The 21378-nt window shown below is 42.5% G+C and overlaps 1 protein-coding gene across 1 annotated transcript; it reads right to left on the reverse strand.

Moving 5' to 3' along the window:
- Positions 1-2201: 2201 nt before the first annotated feature.
- Positions 2202-5124, reverse strand: LOC139703514 (zinc finger protein 709-like). The gene is made up of 3 exons (XM_071607000.1): positions 5008-5124; positions 4770-4830; positions 2202-4204 (listed from the first exon to the last, which is right to left on the reverse strand). The coding sequence occupies exons 1-3, from the start codon at positions 5039-5041 to the stop codon at positions 2290-2292; spliced, it is 2010 nt and encodes a 669-aa protein (XP_071463101.1). The 5' UTR covers positions 5042-5124; the 3' UTR covers positions 2202-2289.
- Positions 5125-21378: the final 16254 nt, after the last annotated feature.

A 21378-nucleotide genomic window follows, 5' to 3' on the forward strand; every position in this document is an offset into this window, starting at 1 on the left:
CCTTGGAAAGAATTTTAAAAATACTTCAATCAAAATTTTTTTTAAAAAAGAAAGAAAGAAATAAAAAGAGGTAGAGATGGGATCAGGGCTTATGCATTTCAGATATGATGGTGGTGGTGATAATGATGATGATAATTATAATAGTAATGTTTATTTTCTTTTGCCCTCAATTCTATGACCCTGGTAATTATATTTAAAACTTCTCACATTTTTTAATTTTTTCACAACATATATAAGAGTCAGAAGATATATGAGGAGACAGAAAATATCATATTATTCATAAACCTGGAAAAAGTTATTTTTAATTATGAGACCAGAGTCATAAAATATCATTTGTTTGCTAAGTTCTTTAGTGGAAAAAAATGGGCAATATGAGAGAAATTGGACTCAAGGGAAGAAGAGAGATGAAAACTCTAAAAAAAAAAAAATTTTAAAAACTGCAAATACAGGTTAATACATTTTAACTACAAATGTTGTGTACTATTCTATAACATACTTCTATGTACAAAATCATACTACACACTAGATTTTGCGTGCGCACACACACACACACACAGTAAATATAAGATTATGTCATCATATGGGAGAGTTGACTACAGGTCAACAAATAGAGAGAAAATTAAATCTAACAAGAAGACATATTTAACTGGGAGAAACATGTTGCTTTCACATCTTCATGCTGACACAATTCCTACATCCACTTCAGGGTGCATTCTCCTTACCTCTGAATAGAAAGAAATGAAGGCACACACCCTTTTTTCACGCCTACACTGGTTTTCTCAGAAAAAGAGGATTCTTGCTGAAGGGGTTCCATGACTGTAATTCCACTGAAAAAGCAGGCTGAGGAAGGGGATCACAAGTTCAAAGTCAACCTCAGCAACATAGTGAGGACCTAAGCAATTCAGTGAGACCATGTCTAAATATTTGAAAAAAAAATAAAAAGAACTAGGATATGGCTCAGTGGTTAAGTGTCTCTGGGTTGAATCCCTGGTACCAAAAAAAAAAAAAAAAAAAAAAAAAGTAAAAGAAATTAAAATAAAATTTCTCCAGTCTATGTAAGTCTAAATGGATCTGAAACATCTGAAAGTCTCACCACATTTTTATATACAAGGCTTTTCTCCAGAGTGAGTTCTTCCATGATATTCAAAAAGAACATGGAAAAGTGAAAGTGTCATCACATTGTTTAAAGAACAGAAGGGTTTTCCCTGATGTGAATCCCTTTATGTCTTTGAAGGAAACCATGAAAGCTGCATACTGCCCCACATGGCTTTTCCACAGGATTTTCTAAAGTATGAGTCCTTTCATACAAGTGAACAAAACGGAAACACTTGAACACTTACCTGCACTGATTTATTCATTTTGGCATGAATCTTTCAAGAAGAGTCTTCCCAGACCTTATAAAAAACTGGGAAAATTAGAAGACTTCCCACATTAATCACATTCTCAGGGCTTCTCTCTGTATTGTCACATATGAGAAGGATAGCAGGGCTGGGATGGGAAGCTGACAGAATGTACCCAATCTTCCTCATTCTGAGGGTTTGTTTTCCAGTGTGAGTGAAATGACTTTGAAGGCAACAGGAAAAATGGAATGATTTTCCAAATTCTTCACATTTAATGCTTTATTCAGTTGGATCTAGTAGTGTTTGCCTTTAATTCCAGAGACTCGGTTTCGGAGGCAGAAGGATCAGAAATGTGAAGGCAAACTCAGTACCTAAGCAAGGCCTTAAGGAACTCTGCAAGTCCCTATCTCAAAATAAAAAGGAAAAACGTTGTGGCTCAGTGATAAATGACCCCCCAAACTAACTCCCCAGTACTATTTATAGGTAGGTAGGTAGGTAAGTAGGTAGGCAGGCAGGTAGGTAGGTAGGTAGATAGATAGATAGATACATTTGGACATGTGAGCACTTTCTTCTGTTTGAATTTGACAAGAAATATTGATTTACCACATATCACATTCGAAGAATTTTTCTACAGAAAACTTACTACATGTTAAAGAGTGAAACATTATTAATGGAAGACTTTGCCAATTGTTTTCCTGAGTACGATTTCTTTGCACTATGGGTTCCTTCATGTAAGTGAGGCTGAGCAGATGTAACAAAGGCTTTTCCACATTGTTTACAACCATAGAGCTTCTCTCCAATATGTGTTCTTCCATGTCTTTGAAGGACACTGGAACTAGCAAAGGCTTTGCCACATTGCTCACACTCATAGGGCTTTCCTTCAGTATGAGTTTTTTCAAGTTTGGGAAGGTAACTGGAACTAGCAAAGAAATTGCCACACTGCTTACATTCACAGGGCTTCTCCCCATGTATGTGTTCTTTTATGTCTGTGAAGGTTACTGGATGTAGCAAAGGCTTTGCCACACTGCTTACATGCATAAGGCCTCTCTCCAGTATGAATTCTTTTATGTAAGTGAAGGTCAGAGGAACAAGTGAAGGCTTTGCCACACTGCTTACATGCATAAGGCTTCACCCCAGTATGAATTGTTTTATGTGAGTGAAGGCCGGAGAAATGAGTGAAGGCTTTTCCACACTGCTTACACTCATAGGGCTTCTCTCCAGTATGCGTTCTTCCATGAATCTGAAGGAAATGGGATCTAACAAAGGCTTTGCCACACTGCTTACATTCATAGGGCTTTTCTCCAGTATGAGTTTTTTCATGTGACTGAAGCTCACTGGATCTAGTAAAGGCTTTGCCACACTGCTTACATTCATAGGGCTTCTCCCCAGTATGTGTTTTTTCATGCCTGCGAAGGCTATTGGACCTAGGAAAGGCTTTGCCACACTGCTTACATTCATAGGGCTTCTCTCCAGTATGAGTTTTTTCATGTGAGTGAAGGTGAGAGGACTGAGTGAAGGCTTTCCCACACTGCTGACATTCATATGGCTTTTCTCCAGTATGAGTTCGTTCATGTATCTGAAGGTAGGAGGCAGTAGTAAAGGCTTTTCCACATTGTTGACATTGATAGGGCTTTTCTCTGGTATGTATTATTTCATACTTATGAAGCTGATGGGATGTAGCAAAGGCTTTGCCACACTGCTTCCATTCATAAGACTTCTCTCCAGTATGAGTTTTTTCATGTGAGTGAAGGTAACTGGATCTAGAAAAGGCTTTGCCACACTGCTTACATGCATAGGGCTTCTCTCCAGTATGTATTATTCCATGTTTGTAAAGGTCACCAGACCTAGCAAAGGCTTTGCCACAGTGCTTACATTTATAGGGCTTCTCCTCAGTATGAGTTTTTTTATGTGACTGAAGGGAACTGGATCTAGCAAAGGCTTTGCCACACTGCTTACATTCATAGGGCTTCTCTCCAGTGTGTGTTCTTCCATGTCTGCGAAGGTAACTGGATGTAGCAAAGGCTTTGCCACACTGCTTACAATCATAGGGCTTCTCACCCGTATGAGTTTTTTCATGTGAGTAAAGGTTAGAGGACTGAGTGAAGGCTTTCCCACACTGCTTACATTCATAGGGCTTCTCACCAGTATGCATTCTTCCATGAATCTGAACGTAACTGGATCGGGAAAAGGCTTTCCCACACTGCTTACATTCATGGGACTTCACTCTAGTATGAGTTTTTTCATGTGAGTGAAGGTAACTGGATCTAGAAAAGGCTTTGCCACACTGTTTACATACATAGGGCTTCTCCCCAGTATGCATTCTCTGATGTATTCTAAGTAAACTGGAATAATCAAAGTCTTTCCCACATAACTTACATTTGAAATGTGCATTCCCTGTGTGTGTGATCCTGTGCCTTTGAAGACTTGTGTGTGAAATACAGGTCCGAACACCTTGTTTACATTCATGGAGTTTCTCTCCAGAATTAGTTCCTTCATGTCTTCTAAATAAAGAGGAGAAATGAATGGCTTTCCCACATATGTCCCATTGAAAATGTTTATCTCCACTGTGTGTTATCATGTGTTTTTGAACACTGGAGGGATAAGAAGAGGCTTCACCACATTGTTGACATTCACCGGGTCGCCCCGCAGTATGAGTTTCTTCATGTCTTTCAATGTCATTGGAACAACTGATGACTTTCCCACATACTGTACTTTCATAAGGTCCATCTCCAGTTTGTATTAACATTTGTGTGTGAACACTTTTGAGAGAAACCAGAGATTTCCTATATTGTTTCAATTCACATGGCTTCTCTTCATATTTCTCATGCTTGTAGTATTTGTGTCCAGAGTGAGATGTGATCTGCCTATGAAGGAACGAAGGACATATGAAGTCTTTTGCACACATAATGAACTCACATGGATTTACTATATTAAAAATTTTCTTTCTTCAGTTAAGAATTGGAATCGAATTGAAGGTTTCTCCACACTATTTTGTGCCTGTGAAGTTTACCATATGACTTCTTTGAAGAAGAAGTGACCAGCACATAATCAATGATTGATTCATTCACAATTTTCTATTTATTTATAGATCTTTACATTACTACCAACATCAGGTAAATGCTAGGTTTTCTGACTTGTTCAACTTGCCTATAAATAAAAAGATTGAAAGGAAAAAATCCTTTACATCACATATTCTCTATGGCTATTATCCAAATAGTGATATTCACATATGCAATTTCATAGTACTTTTTGCATGTCAAATCTTTGAAAAGCCTGAATCTCTGTTACAGCTAAGAATATATTTCTAGTAAAAAACACTATAAGAATAAATACTTCTCAAATTATGCATACTTTGTTGGTTGGTTTACTTTAAAAATTAAATGACAGTTCTCAGACCCCCTCATGGACTCCTCTTGTGAGTACAGTTACCTTACATTGATCCCAGAGTTTTCAATCTGAACTTCAGTGATCTTGTCTTCCCATTTGTTTCCTAAAATGGGAACAGAACAATCTTTATGAGTATTTAGGAACTAGAAATGCTTTGCCAAATCCTAGGTGACATTTATGCTGCAATAATTCACCAATTGATTCCCTTTTCACCTTCTATATAAATGACCAAAATAAACATGAGTTCTCAATTTGTTAATTTTAGAAACATCATTATTACCTATAGAAGCCAGGTTTCTGAGGACTTCCAGCATCACATCTCTGTAAATATTCTTCTGGGAAGGATCCAGCAAAGCCCACTCCTCCTGGGTGAAGTTCACAGCCACATCCTCAAAGGTCACTGAGATCTAAAATATCCCACCAAATGTATAGTGGAGGCCAGGAGAGATTGACAGCATGAGAAATCTATCCTCAACATGCATGATGTTCACATGATTCCCTGGCCTCTCGATTAAATCTACGATTTGGTCCATCAAATATTTACTGCACTCAACTTCTTACAGCCATACCAACACTAGAAATTGGCTACTCAGAAGGCAAATATCTTGGGCTGTGGATGTGGCTCAAGCGGTAGTGTGCTCGCTTGGCATGCGTGTGGCCCGGGTTCGATCCTTAGCACCACATACAAACAAAGATATTGTGTCCGCTGAGAATTAAAAAATAAATATTAAAAAAATTCTCTCTCTCTCTCTCTCAAAAAAAAATTTTTTTAAAAGAAGGAAAATATCATAGTGACTTATACCCTTTCTTTGTGAGTTCACAGGAAGTAAGACAGGCTCCCAGATTACTCCTTACTTATTTATTGGTTCCACCTCTATTACATGTCCTAGAAACATCCTGTGTGGAACAGAGTTAATATAAGCAATTCTGATAGTGCTTATCTTTAGAAAAGAAAGGTGATTAGCAGGAAATTGCAGGAATCATGAAACTAAGCATTTGAGAGAGATTCTGACAACTACAATGGCTCCCTGTAATATACGCAACAGGGTATTTACTGATGTCTTGTTTCCTCTGAATGTCTATTGTTCCATACTTAAAGAAATGTCTAGAACCAACCCCCATCCACAACCTCTGGGTATGGAGTCACTAAGGAGATTCCTTCACAGACAACATTTAGACAACCTTTCACACAGGTTGTCACAATGCATTAGCTGGAGATTGAGCTCATCCTGTGTGATTACACTGAGAACAACTAGAAGTTCGCAGGTGCTTTACTCCAGAACAAATGTAGTAAATTAGCTTACTATTAAATGACCAAAACAAACATGAGTTCTCTATCTGATTAATTTATTTATTAATAAACACAACAATTTTATAATTTCCTCTGGTTATTGTCAAATCAGAATGGGGTAAGTGAAAGATGGCACATGTCTTAGAAATAACTCAATGACCCAAAAATATCACCTTGTCCAAACAACAGCCTTACAAAATTTTATAACTCTCAAAACAATCTTCTTAATAACCAGCAGGCACGACTTTTCTAAGTCTCATGGGAACAATGAATGTCCAATGACTGTCAAACTCTTCTTAACAGCAGCCAGTTCACTACCATAATGTATAGTCATGAGACACATACCAATGTTCTGCTCAAGGACATTTTGATCAACGTTGGGCCACATATACAATGGTTGTCTGTTGTGAAAGAGATTCATCATGCCTGTAACAATGGTGATGCAAACAAACCTAAGGCAGAAGCACTTCCAGAGTGTGGTAAAGCATCAAGTTTGTAGCCCAAATTCCTCAACTATCCCACACAGTCTGGGTGTGAAACAGGCCACCATACACATCTGTAAGCATGCTATGATGTCTTCACAGTGATGGAACAGGCAAAAAGAAAATGTCCCTGCCACTGACACATAACTACACTCAAAAACTGAAAACATACCCCAGGGGCTGGGGTTGTGGCTCAGCAGTAGAGCACTCGTCTTGCACATGCAATACCCTGGGTTCAATCCTCAGCACCACATAAAAATGAATAACTAAAATAAAGGTATTGTGTCCAACTACAAATTGAAAATAAGTATTTTTTTTTAAAGTCATTCCGACTGCTGGTGTGGTGGTGTGCACCTGTAATTTAGCCACTAGGGAGGTCAAGAGAGATCGAGGCAGGCAAATGGCAAGTTGGAGGCCAGTCTCAGCAACTTAGCAAGATACTCAGAAATTTAGAGAGACTGGTCTTCATCAAAATTAAAAAGGGGGTCTGGGATTGTACTTGAGTGGCAGAGCACTTGTTAGCATGTTTGAGGTACGGATATGATTTCAGCAACACAGAAAAATAAACAAATGAAATAAATGTATTCTGTCCATCTACAACTATACAAATATAAAAAAAGGAAAAGAAAAAGAAATAATAAATACATAAGAAGAAGGGCTGAGAATGTGCTCATTGGTCAAGTGCCTGTAGGTTTATTCCCCAGTAAAAAACCTGCCCACCTTTAGAATGCTGCTCACAAATTGAAATTCATTTCTGGAGGATAACTAAGCATGAACAAGTCCACAGCGTCAATCCCCACCACTCAAAAGTAAGCAAATAAATAAACCACAGTCTACAATACTAATTATCTTGGACTGGAGAGTACCTCGGTAGTAGAAAACTTGCCAAGCATGTATTTGGCCTTCGCTCGGATCAATCTCCAGCAGTCCTCCACATACACACACACACACACACACACACACCAAAAAAAAATACATGTCATGAGAGATAAAAAATATTATAATATAAAAGGTACACAATTAGAGGCATAAAATACAACAAAATTAATGGAAAGACAACACACTTTCTCACAAAGGAGATTGAAAGTTCCCATGATCGACACTCTCTGAGAAAGCACTGAGAATTTCAGGAAATTGTGTGAAATTTAGGGCATGGTTTACTGTATTTTGGGGTAAACTTAAAAAAAAACTACATCTAAAAAAGGAAATACTAGGGTTGGGATTCCGGCTCAGCAGTAGAGTGCTTGCCTAGCACATGAGAGGCTCTAGGTTTGATATTCAGCACCACATAAAAATAAATAAATAGGTATTTTGTCCAACTACAGCAACAACAAAAATTACTTTTCAAAAAATTGGAAATAGTACACTATATCGAAGATCAGACAAAATATTGTACAGGACAGAGTAGAGAGAGCATTTATGTTCCACCCAAATTTCATAAGCTAAAAGGCCAGCTCCCAAAGGGGTAGCCCTAGGAGGAGGCACTTAGGAGGGAACAGGAATCAGGTGTCATAGTGGGAGTGCTCTTGAAGGGATCAGCACCCTTATTTAGAGAGACATATGGCTCCTTTCCAAAAAACAAGTGTCATTTACTATTTCACTGATATTCAGGGATTAAATGATCATAATTGGGTATTTCAGGTATTGCTAAAATTGTCCTTAAAATTTACAATGAAGACAGGAGTGATGGTGCACACCTGTAACCCAGTGGTTCAGGAGTCTGAGTGCCGAGGCAATGTAGCAACACTCTGTCTCGAAACAAAGAATCTAAAAGGGGCTGGTGGTTAAGCACCTCTGGGCTCTATTCCTGATACCAAAAAACCACAAGTTAACATGAACCTGCCAAGTCCAGACAACAACAGTGAAAAACTGTCATCCTTTGTCAAATTCATCACCTTCTGAAGGACACATACTAGTTTTCATGAAATCACATTCATAAATTTATCCACCGCTATTTTTATAGACTTGGTCTCAAATTCTGCAGCAATAATGCCAGACAGAGTTTCTCTGTATCTCACATGGCATTTTGGAATCTAGGGTGGGATTTCAATTTGAAATCATGGAAAAGACAAGATTGAATCATACAGATTTTCTATACATACTCAGGGGTAGCAAAGGTAAATTAGCTAATTAGGACTTTTCTTTTTATTTTTATTCATTCTTTTTTTTGGGGGGTGGTACCCCAAGATTAAACCCAGACACATTTTACTATTGAGCCACATCCCCAGTCATCCAGTCATTTGTATATTTTATTTTGAGATGCAGTCTAACTAGGTTGCATAAGGCCTGGATAAGTTGCTAAGGCTGTCCTCAAATTTGCAACACTCCTGTCTCAACCTCTGGAGCAAGAGGGATCACAGGTGAGCACCACTGTACCTGGCTGTAAGTTGGGATTTGTAACAATGGAAATGTAACTAGACTTTTTAAAATCCACTTCTCTCTTGCGTATTTAATAACAGTCCATCCCATTTGGCTCTGAATAAATAAACCTGGGCCTCAGATAAGTGAGTTCATCATTTCAAAGTGATGCACAGAAAGCTTTGGTGCTGAGGGAGCACATGTGTCAGGCTCAAGGGGCAGGGAAGGTCCCTGACAGCAGGAACATACTCCCTCCTGGTCTTGCTCCCTGAAAGCATCCAGGATCACTGTCCCAGGAACCAAAGTAGCTGTCTAGATGAGGCCTGTTCTAGGAGATTCCTCAGCTCAGAGCCCCCAGCAGCTTCCCTGAGAGGCTGCACCCTACATCTCAGGCTGTCCCCTAGGAGGAGCTGGCCCAGGGCCTGAAGTTCTGTTCACCCTGCAGGGCACAGGGCAGCTGTGGGCACTTTGTGGCAGCTCCAGGAGAGGATAGTGGCTGAGGACATGGGACCCTGTGAAGTGTCCAAAGGGAAACTCTGCCCAAGAAATCTGACATGGTGTCTACACCTAAGGAAGGTAAAAGGAAAAGCACAAGATTTTTACAGCTGTGAACTCAAGTTCTCTATACAGCCACATCTACATCAAAGAACCTTCAGAGTACTTGATTTTAGCTAACTAGACCACCATGAGGGTAGAAAGGCAGGGTTCTGTATGGAGAACAAAAATTATCTTGTGCTATCTTAAGCCCTTCAATAGCCAATCATCTGAATTTCTGTATCAGACCACAATCTCAAATATTCTCAGAATATATCACTAACCTTACCAGACATCTCCAAAATCTACCAAAGCATAGAATGCAATAACAGACATACAGAAGAAATTTTCTTTATTTTTTTCTGTACCCTAATAATCTGATGTTCCTACCAATGCAATTGGTTAATGCAGTGATACACAGTTTTTTTTTATAAAAGTTCATATAGGCCAGACACAGTCGCACACAACTGTAATCCCAGCAGCTTGAGAGGCTAAGGTAGGAGGATTGCTAAATTCAAAGGCTGCCTCAGCAACTTAGTGAGACCATAAGGAACTTAGTGAGATCATATGTGAAAATACAATATAAAAAGGGCTGGGGATGTAGCTCAGTGTTTAAGTGTCCCTGCATTCTATCCCTGGTATGTTAGAAAAAAAAAGAAAGAAAGAAAGAAAGAAGAAAATAAAGAAGAAAGAAAGAAAGAAATGATGTAATTATGTAATCTCTTCCAGGGAGGGACACACACATCATTCAGGGTAACTTGAATCCATGTACCTTAGTATAGTCATTAATATTTGGGTTAAAATGAACTATTTTCTGTAGCTGGGGTGGTCAGTGCCTTTAATCTCAACAGCTTTGGAAGCTGAGGCAGGAGGATCACAACTTTCAGGCCAGGCTGGGAAAAATACCCAGATCCTATGTGAAAGAGCTGGGGATGAAGGACAGTAAATGAATCAGACATTATTGTAGTGGCATCCCCTTTTTTCATAGAAAATTTTAACTGGGTTTCTACAGAAATCTTCACCATGGCTAATTTTAGGACTGTCAACAAAACAGTGTCCACAAAAAAGTTCAGTGTAGACAAACTTCCTATTTTTGTGTTGCCCTATTTTGTGGGCCACTAGTCTGAAAGAAATTAGCACTCCAAGTGCTGGACTCGAACTCCCCTTACTAGTTTTTTACACACTTGCATCCAGTATAGTAGTTTGTAGAAATGTGCAAACAAGGCCTCTGGCCTTGAGCTGGGCTTCACAGAGAACTTACCAACTAGGCTTCATGGAAACAGCTGGGCGGGGAGGAAAGAAAGGGGAGAAGAAGCTCTCCCCTTCTCAGGTGCTGTCCTTGAAGGCTTAACTTGGTCAGAACAGAGACAGAAAAAGCTATTTTTATGGGTGTGATGTGACAACTTGACTATGGCGACTCCATTTTGTGAACTTAGCCAGGACACACAAAAGGGTCATGACTGGGGCAGTTTGTATTCATGAAAATCCCCCCAAAACACAGAATGATCTATGGTGCCAACTGGAGACTGACTGACTGCAACTTTCAGCCTTGTTTGCATTGCCTGAACCCCAAATGTCCCTTTTGTGGTTTTTGTGCTTAAATATGGAGCCAACTGAAGGCAGGGGCAGCACTCTGACCATCTCACTCTTTTGAGAGTAGAGTGTGTGCCAAGAGCCAGCAATAAAGGGTTAACTGGAATGAGACTGTGTGGTCTGAGAGTTATTTGAGAGTCTCAGTATTACAATGTGAACTTCTGAGCCCCTCCTCTTACATGATGAGTATAAAATCCTAAAACCACCTGAACTCAGGGTTCAGGGGATGGATTGATTGATTACAGCAAAAGCTGTGCCCTCTGAGACTGGCTGAAGCCAGATAAAACTGTTTCTGGCTATCTTCAGTGCCTTGCCTCCTTTGTCCGTACATCAGTATTACCCTGTGTGCTTACATGACTACACGACTTGTGTGACTCTACATCATGGACTATCAGAAAAGGGAGCAGTTATACTCTATTGATGAAGCCCAGGATTCCATATCCCTGGGATCTATAAACAACCTCCTTATTCCCTTTAAAGCAGTTATTTTGACCAAACACAAGGAAGTGTTAAGTGATTATTCTTTCCCCTCAAGTATAATATTCACAAATAGAAAACAAATGCTGTGGCTGGGGATGTGGCTCAAGCGGTAGTGCGCTGGCCTTTCTCACGTGCGTCCGGGGTTTGATCCTCAGCACCACATACAAACAAAGATGCTGTGTCGGCCAAAAACAAAAAAATAAATAAAAATTCTGTCTCTCTCTCTCTCATCTCACTCTTTAAGAAAAAAAAAAAAAGAAAAAGAAAACAAATGCTTTCAAAAGTGTCCTTCTTGCCAGGGACAGTGGCACAGGCCTGTCATTCCAGATACGTGGGAGGCTGAAGCAGGAGAATCACAAGTTAAGGCTGGGGAGGGAGGGAGGAATGGCGGGAGGAAGGAAGGAAGATTCTTTCCAATATTTTACTAAGTGATAATGAAAATTAGCAGAAGGTGTCCATTTGAACCGAATGGGAAGAACAAACGTCTGGCCGAGCTGTGAGCTGGAGGGAAGGTGGGTTTTAGAAGGCAGGAGGCGCCTGCAATTTGGAGGACCTACAGCAGCCTCCGGAGGAGCTCCACTGGGAGAAGGAGGGTGCATTTGTGGCCCTGCTTCCTCCACGTTGGGAAGAATGGGTGCAGGCCACCAGCAGGGAGGGGAGGGGAAGCTGGGGACCTGAGCTGCCCATTCAAAAATGGAAACCAAGGGACAGGGCCCAGGGCCACCTGCCAGCGGGACTGGGCCTCAGGCTCCACAGCTGACCTCAGGGACTGGATACCCAGCCCAATCCTAGGGGCCAGAGAGCAGAAGCCCAGGGCCATCCGCCATGGAGGACTAGGCTGCACCCACTGCACCAACCTTGGGAACCCAACACCCAGCTCACCCCGCGGGACCAGTGGCAGATGCTTAGGGTCAGCCGCCAGCGAGGTGACTACAAGATTCTACCATCCAGCCCAACCCCCAGGACCAGGGGACAGAGACCCAGGGCAACCTCCAGAGGTGACTCCGCCAGGCTCTGCAGCTCACCCGTTTGCGGGGGCTCCAAGGCAGGTGCTGACTCTGTCAGCCCTCGTCACATACTCACCATTTTTGTCTTTCTAGAGACCAGGTGTTCTCTCGAGGACCTCAAGGCACCAGTGATAGAGGGAGGCACAGGCTGCTCAGAATCACCTAGGCCTTTTGGCAGAGCACGTGGGGCCCGGAAAGGGAGGAGAAAAGTTGGTGAGGAAGAAAAGCCCGCGACATTGCGGAAAGCCGCCCTTCCCCTCTTGTCCAGATCTGATTGGACAGTTGCACCCCAGCATCCCTAATGGGCCGCCTCTAGTCAGGCCTCTGCATTGTGACTGACAGCTAAGGTTATCCAATCACTAACCAAAATTGCCTAGAGTGACAGGTCCTAGGCCCTAGCCCTTTTCAGGTGGAGCTTGTTTCCTGGGCTGGAAATTATCCAGGTGGGAAGCCTTTGCTGGAACTTGGTACAAATGGTAACATCTGGGATTGAGCTCTGGCTGAGGCAGACTGCTTCCCAGCACGGGTCATGCCCTGGGTTTTAACCTCACCACAGAAACAAACAACAATTAAAAATAAAACAAAAAAAAAGTTACTTAAAGACTCTGAGGCCTGAGGAGCCCAAGGTCAGGTGAGCATGGACAAATGTTAATACTGTTTACTGTGAGGAATCCTTGTTCCCCCGAATCCTGCAGTATAACACCAGAGAAGCAGGTGGAGAGTGGAAAGTGGAAGGCTTTAATAAGAGAAAGCACAAAAGACTCCCCCACCCCAGGAAGAAGGGGACCCAAAAGGCAGAATCCCTGTAAGGAGGAGGACTTCTCCCTTTTATACCTAAGGTCATCTTTTGTCCGACCACATTCCTGTCCTTTATTTTCCTTTATTGTGCAGGTAATTGGGCCTGAGGGTGGAAAGCCAAAGGGAGAGAAATGGGTGGAATGATGGGGTGGGCAGCAGAAACCTGGGCAGAAACATGCTAGGGTGGTTTGATTAGCATCTCCCTATTTTACTGGGAGCTATTTTTTTAACCCTTATTAAGGACATGCCCAGGGCCATGGGGACACAAACAGTTCACTTCTCAGGTGTTTTTTTGGTTTCCCAGGTAGGATCAGATTGTAATTTTTATTGGACCTGATATTAGACCCCATTTACCTAGCTACAGAAACTACTAAATTTCAATCTGGCTTTACAAACAGGGAGAGCCTAGCTTAAAATAAATTAAAAGGGTTGAGGATCTAGCTCAGAGGTCGAACCCCACAGGGATTATTCCACAGAACCTCAAATAAAAAGATACCTATATCCATATATAGTATCAGCTGGTGTGACCTCAGGCAACTTAGTAAGATATAGTCTCAACATTTTTGAAACAATATTTAAAAATATCATTTGTGTCATACATATTTGATATGTGAAAATAAATAGAGTTTGACAATTATTTCAGTAATTCTCATCACCTCGGGAATACTTATGTTTTGAGGAATTAGATAGAGCTAAGAAAGGAAACAATTGGTGTTGGTGATTTGGCTCAGTGTTCTCTCCCCAGCAGAATGGAGGGAAAGGAGGTGTGGGAGGCAATTCCCTAAGGCAGCAATGTGGGGTTGAAATAAAATGTCCATGTTCTACATTCCACTATTAGGGAGTTGTTGGAAGCGACCTGACTCGGGTGATCCCACACATCAGGTCACCTGTTTACCCCAAATCCAAACAGAAAAGTCATGATGAAAAGCAGGAAAGGAACTTTGATCAGTGAAGCTACACCAGGAAGACAAGGGCACCATGTCCTTAGGCCTCTCTTCAGGGGCTGTCTAGGACTCTCAGGTTTTATAGAAAGGGTAATCAGTCATAGGAATGTGTGTAGAGGGAAAACTGTATGTAGGCTTGGTGTCATCTGTGGCTTCAGGCATCTGTTTGTGTCATAAAATGTCTGTGGACTCATAGTCAAGTGCCCCCTTGACACACTTCACCCCATTGCACAGGCTGACCTGAATTGACCTCTCAGGAAGGGCCCCCCTTCCCTGTGTTCCTTCTATGTCAGTGGTTCAGAGGCACCAACATTTTCAAGAGAAGCCACCAGCCCACCTGCTCCTGCCTGGTAAACACCATATCCCTAGATGCTGACCCAGGGCTCTCAGCTTCCTGGGTTTCAACTGATAGTTAAACCATAAAGAAACAATAACCCTGCTCATCTCGGCCCATAAAGCCTGCATATGAAACCCCACTTGGGGCACATATGGCCTGTAGTGTTGATATCACTGGTTACAGGTGAAGAGTACTGCCCCCTCACATGTTGAAGTTTGAACATTAGAGAAGCAAGCCCAGGCAAGCACACAAAGCAGGGTTTGTTTTTAAAGGAGTAACATAGACTTCCCCCCAGGAGGGAGAAGGGGGCCATAGGTGGTATCCTGGTATTCCCAGAAGCAAGGTGTTCAGCCTTTCTATAAGTCCTAGGCTTCTTTTTTCTCCATCCCTTTCCCCCTTATCTTTCTCCTTCCTGCCTTGGTGACTAGGCCCAGGAATGCTTGGTGAGATGGCACAAAGGTGACAAACAAGGGGGATGAAGAGGGAAGGGCAGGATGCAGCAGCTAAGGACACATTAACACCCTAAAAGCTGCCTGTAGGGAGGGGCAATTCCTGGGACAGGCTACCTCAGCAACAGGAAGGAGCCAGATCAGGTCCTTGATGAGGGTGGAGCAAGGGCTCTGAAGGAATTAACATTTCTATCCCTCAGGGGGACAGTCTGCAACTTGCCAGACTCTCAAAATTTTCCTCCTTGTCAGACATGACTCCATTTACCTGTCTGTACTGACTGCATGTCTATTTCTGGCTTCAGTATCTGCCCCTTCCCAGAAAGTGAATACAACTTTATTTTTACTCGTAACTTGAATTGGTGAAGTCTTTCACATCTTGTGCACTGGCCCAAATTCGGTCTACCTACCAACATTCCCAAAGACCATGGGGAGGGGGGCTTATATATAAACAGTCATATTCCTTCAAGTGTGGAATAGTGGCCACATACCCTTCTAGGGATGAGAACTCAACTCTAGATGCTCCCCTCCCCCATGCTGGGCATTGAATCCATGGCAGGGGTACAGAATCCCTGAGCTCCATCCCCCGATTTTTCTATTGTGGTACAAAGAAGTGGGTGGGAGCGTAAATATAGTGGGTTTGAGAATATAACTCTGAAACCCAGCCTAATTCCGTCTTAAGTTTGGGAGCCATCTCATCCAAAACTCGTGAAAACTAATTTTTGTTTTAGTATAAATTACTGCAATCTTTAAACTTGCTTGGAATGCCTGCCCATGCCTTGAAGTCACCCATACTTGGCTCCCCCTAACCAGATAACAACTGTCTCTGAAACCTCAGTGGTTACTCATAAATTCTGATGTTGGGATCTGAATTTATTCTCTACCTTGAAATGTTAAGCCATGTAGTTCATGAACTTACTACCTGCCTTTGTATTATGCATGTCCAAATCCTGGTATCTGTAAGTTCTCAAGACACCCCTCTTTGCAAACTTTTGTGCTATAAAAATGTGTTCCAAGGGATGGGTGAAAGGATAAAAGAAGCTGAAAGGGACCAGGCATTGTAAAGCTGCTTCTAAGCTGCAAAGCCTGAGTTAAAATGTAAAGGACCAGGTATTGTAAAGTTTCTAAGCTACACTCAAAGCCTGAAATTCCTGTGGCAGTTAAGACAATTCCCGGAACTCCCATTAGATGTGTGTCAGATTCCCCCCTTGACTACCTAGTTGCTTAACAACCCAGACCCAGAGCAGCTCAGCACGTAGGCACTCCGGGGCCTAAACCAATCAGTTTGAATGTGTACCCCGCTTTAGGACTGACCTATCACCTCCCCCAGACCTGTTCTTGCCAATGAATGTACTAATCATGTTTGAGAGTTGTTGTTTGATTTTCCCGAGCCTCATGATGATTTGCTCTGAGGTATGCAAAGCCCCCGCCCTCCCCAGAAAGTGTACTTAAGCACTGCTTAACCCCTGCTTGGGGCGCTGGGCTGCTCTCCCTTCTTGAGTGAGCATGGAGCCCCAGCGCGCTGGATCTTCAATAAACCCCCTTTTGCGGTTGCATGAGTCGGTCTCTTGGTGGTCTCTTCCTCCATCTTTTGCCGGTCCCTTACACTGGGGATGTGGCTCATACAGTAGCTCACTCGCCTGGCGTGCCTGAGGCATGGGTAAGATGATCAGCACCACATACAAACAAAAATGTTGTGTCTGCCGAAAATAAAAAATAAATATTAAAAAATTCTCTCTCTCTCTCTCTCTCTCTCTCTCTCTCTCTCTCTCTCTCTCCCTCTCTCTCACTCTCTCTCCCTCTCTCTAAAAAAAGAGTTGTTGTTTGATTTAAAACAAATGTGTTCTGAGAGAGCTAGAGTATCTTTAGCCTGGGGATTGAGGAGAGACAGACATGGCCAGCTCCTGGGTACATAAATAAAATTTTGATTTAGTTTGATTCAAAATTGGAGTCTGTGTTCTTTTCCTTGTGTTGTGGTTTAACAGTGCCAGGTCTCTAACAAGGCCATCTTTGGTTTTGGCCAAGGGAGCACATTTTTTACACATGATGACACATCTTTAAGCCAATACATTAAAAAACTGAAAAAAAAAATCATTGAATAAATTCATTCTTAGAAAACAACAATAACAATGACAAAACTTGATCAGTATCCTGGGATAGAGGTGCAAACCATGCAATGAGGGTCAAAAATTCTAGCCCAACCTCTGAAATGTAGCCTCACTCTCTCTCAAAATACAACTTAAAAGGGGCAGGGCATGTAGCTCAGTGTTGCAGCAACCCTGGGTTTAATGGCCAGTTTAAAAACAATAACATCCTGAAGAGGAATAAAGGGGGAAAAGACATAAGAAAATAGAAGAGTGTAAAAGGGCAGACATCAATCGAACTACATCAACAGTGACATTATATGGCAATTGACTGAACAATCCTATCCTAAGGTAGAGATCAGCAGACAGAATAAAAACAAGGTCCAACTCTGTGCTATGTGTGGGGGTCACTGCTGGGATACAAATGGGATAAAGAGTTTGAAAATAAGAGGATGTGAGTCCTACACCATGAAAACAGACACCATGAGTCAGCTCTCCTGTAGTACCTTTTCAAAATCCGGCAAAATGTTTCAAAGCCACAATTAATTGAGACAGAACAGCTGTGAGACATGGACACATGACCTTAAGGTGTTCCTGAATGCTCCATCCTCTTTCCCAATGCCAATCCAATAATAAGGACACAGCTGTGAGATTACAGGAAAACAAAATGGTTGGCTAGCAAAGGAGCAGCACAATGACTACTGTCCAGAGACCGGGATTCTGCCAATCAGAAGAAACAGTTGGCTTTTTTGGGGGGGAGGGAGATGGGGGTGCCAGGGATTGAACCAGGTGCACTCAATCAGTGAGCCACATCCCCAGCCTCATTTTGTATTTTATTTAGAGCCAGGGTCTCTCTGAGTTGCTTAGCAGCTCGACTTTGCTGGGGCTGGCTGTACACTCTTGATCCTCCTGACTCAGCCTCCCTAGAGGCTGGGATTGAGGCATCACCACCACACCTGGCACAAAGCAAAATATTTCATTAATGAGATGGAAAGTCCTTAGTTTGATGTCAATTAGAGTTTACAATTTGGTTATTCTGTGTTTGTTTGGATTTGCTATAGCAGAAACCCAAAGCACATTCCAGGAGACATAAAAGCCTGTAGAGTCCATACAATGTTAGGTGATCCAACCTTGTGGCTTCCCTGGGACATAAAGGCAACCTGCCAGCTCCTTTCATGTTCTTAACAATATGAACTATTTCAGGGTCAGCTGAAAATCCAAGACGAATTTGGCACCTGAAAGAGGACCTCATGTGTAACAGAAGAGTCATGTGCCACGAGGACAATGAGTGGGGAAGCAATGACAGAATGACAGACATGACATTTTCCTCTCATGTGAAGGCTGAGTTCTGGAGGCTGCTCCTGTGAAGGGCAGATCTTAAAGTGGGGATCAGGTCCCAGGCCACGTGGGTTGCAGATGTGACCTGGGGTTCTGCACAGACCTCTCAAAGTCCCATTTCCAGGACAGTGACAATCCCAGTCTTGTGTAAGTCACTCATCGCCATGTTTCATCAGCTTTTGGGACCCAGAACAAGAAATATGGTGAGAATTGGACCCAACTCTGCCCCAGATCTCAGTTCTGGCTACGTGGGATACAGCCTTGAGCTCTGGGCAATTCAAAGAATCCAGTAGGAACATGAGACCCAGAGATGTGTCAAACAGCCCTGAGGGATGACCAGCTTTCCCATGGTCAGGAAAGCCACAGAGGGCTTGGGGGTTGAGGTGTGGCTGTCCTCTGGCAGCAGGGCAGCACAGCAGCGGAGACACAAGGGTTTCCCTGGAGGGGGATTTGGAGTGGGGGTGAGGACTGAGACTCTGCTGCCCACCCCAGTGCCAGCCCATCCATACTAGATGCCTGGCCAGAAAAGCACCCCGATGAATCCTCTCAGCCCCCTTTTTTCTAGTTTTAAAGTGAAAATTAAAGATACTGGGTGTAGGAGTTCTGCCTTGTTTTGGGGAAGCTCAGGCTACACGTGGGTTCCAGGAGTCATACAGCAGGACAGGGGTCCAGGCTCTATCCCTGGTCCCTGTGATAGGTGTGTCTCACCAGAGGCTTGGTTTCCTTCTAGTGAAGGGGTTCTGAGGAGGAGGTGGCCACACATGTGTTGATATGCTGCTCTGGCTGAGGACACCAAAACTATGCTCTGCCCAGGGTTGTCTCCTACCTTGGGCTTGGTCAGAGAGGCTTGGATGGCTTCAGTCTCAGGCCTCCTGGTTTCCCAAGTTAAATGATTTATGGCCACTTTCACTTGCATGTTGGTGATGCTTGGGACCTTTTTCCACATGACAGGGACACGTGGTCACTGTTGAATGATGACAGCTGGAGCACAATGAGGCATGGGGGTGAGGAGACTCGCGGATGATGCTGAGGATGGCCCTTTGAACACCCAGCCTCCCTTGCAGTCCCGTGGCCTGCAGGTCAAACCTGGTCAGTGGAAAAAGCTCCTCACACAAGGTCAGGTTCACCCTCTTCCTCAGCAGTAGGTGAATCTGGGGCCTAAGGAGCTCCAATGAGTTTCTCCAGCTCTGATGAGATAGGAAAACTGGGACGCTCTCCCTGGGATCAATGGAAGGTTATGAAAAGAGCACATGTCCCCATCCCTCATCCATGACAGTCCTTTCCCAGATCCTCTTTCTCATGAGCCATGGAAATATTTAATTTTCATAACTAGTTGATGCTGTAGTTGGACATGATAGAAAATGTGTATCTACAGCTTTGGAGTCGTTCTGTAAACTCACTTTAATCCTTTAGCCTGAGCAGAAACAGCCCTCTCCACAGCATGTACTGCAGAATGTCACCTGATGGGAGGCTGTAGCTGCATCAATGATGTAGGGCACATGAGGCTAGACACCCAAGGATGTTCCAGGATTAGATTTATTAGCTGCAGGGTTCTGAGGTGTATCACCTAAAATTTTTTGGATCACTGTTTGGAATTTCATTGATCTTCATTTACACCCAGTGGGACAGGGATAGAAGTTTATATCTTCTGTAGGTGTATACGTGAAGAATTTTTCTTTTTTTAGTTCACAGAAAGTACTTTGTGTACCAATTGTAAGATTGGTCAGAGGACTTCCAAGCTTTACCACAAAAGCAGAAGTCTGTGTTATAACCCACACTGAGATATTTGCAAAATCTTTTCCTGACATTCTGTTGAGAGAAAATTATGGTGAAGGTCTCTCGAGAAGCTAATTTAAGATTCTTGGGTGGAGAAAGGAGTGCCACTATATTAGCACATCAGACTGGGACACTCCTTACCAAGCCTTTGGTCATGTAGGGTGTATTAAGTAGGGTTTCTTAACATTAAACCTTAAACCATCACACAATTTTCCCAGGGCTACTGAGCTACTCTAAACACAGAGAGAAATCAAGCCTGGGTTTTCTAGAATATTCCACCTAAGTATTATTCATGGGGAGAAAAGCTAATTTGGATGTAGTTTTTAAAAAATTCACTGGTATAAAAGACCTTTAAGAAGGAAGAGACCATCTGCAATTGTGGAGGAAACACCTGCAGAGCTGCATCTGCTGATGTGGTCATCAGTGGGGTCCACACACACAGCACCAGCAAACTCATCACCTGAGCTAAGGGACTGCTCGGTGCAAGAATGCCTGCCTAGCACCCACAAAGCAGGATTGGGTCCTCAGAAATGGGGAAATAAAAGAGAAAACAATTCAAGCATAGGGCAAAACATATTTTGAGAAAGTGCCTCTACAAGTAATATACACAAGTGACATTATGTTATAATGCTCTTTAATGTGCTTACATACAGCATGATACATGAGACTTAGAACAAGCACAAGTGACAAGAGTGGGGTCCCAGAGTCATCAACAGCTCAATAAGCAATCAAGGAAAAGAAAGAGGCCAGCTTCAGGTTACACAGACACATCCCTATGGTCCCAGCTGCCAGCCTCTCTCCATCTCAAAAAACAACAATTAAAAGGACTGTGGAGAAACTCAGTGGTGGAGCACTCCTGGGTGAAATGTGAACAAAGACAGAGAGAAAAGACGTTCAGAAGAGACATTTCACCAATCTGTACCAAAGGCTGGAGTGGAGAGGCCTAAACTAACATACAGAATATGTAATGAAACATTAGACACAAAAGACTTAAAATACAGGAAAATGGAATCTAACAATAAAAGAGATTTAAAGGAGAAAAACATGTTGTTTTAAAATCTTCATGCGGATGAAATGCTCCTCTCCAACCCAGGGGGCATTTTTGTTACCTCTGAATAGATAAAAAAAGAAATGAAGGCACAAACCTTTTCACACACCTACAGTTTTTTTCTCAAAATAAATA

The sequence above is a fragment of the Marmota flaviventris genome, chromosome Y (genome assembly GCF_047511675.1).
Source record: "Marmota flaviventris isolate mMarFla1 chromosome Y, mMarFla1.hap1, whole genome shotgun sequence".
NCBI lineage: Eukaryota > Metazoa > Chordata > Mammalia > Rodentia > Sciuridae > Marmota > Marmota flaviventris.

Excerpts from the sequence above, each read along its gene's own strand:
- LOC139703514 (XM_071607000.1), bottom strand. The coding sequence starts at position 5,041 with ATGCTGGAAGTCCTCAGAAACCTGGCTTCTATAG. Across the intron at positions 4,831-5,007 it reads CAGAAACCTGGCTTCTATAG|GAAACAAATGGGAAGACAAG; the intron begins GTAATAATGATG and ends TTCCCATTTTAG. Across the intron at positions 4,205-4,769 it reads AACTCTGGGATCAATGTAAG|GCAGATCACATCTCACTCTG; the intron begins GTAACTGTACTC and ends GTTCCTTCATAG.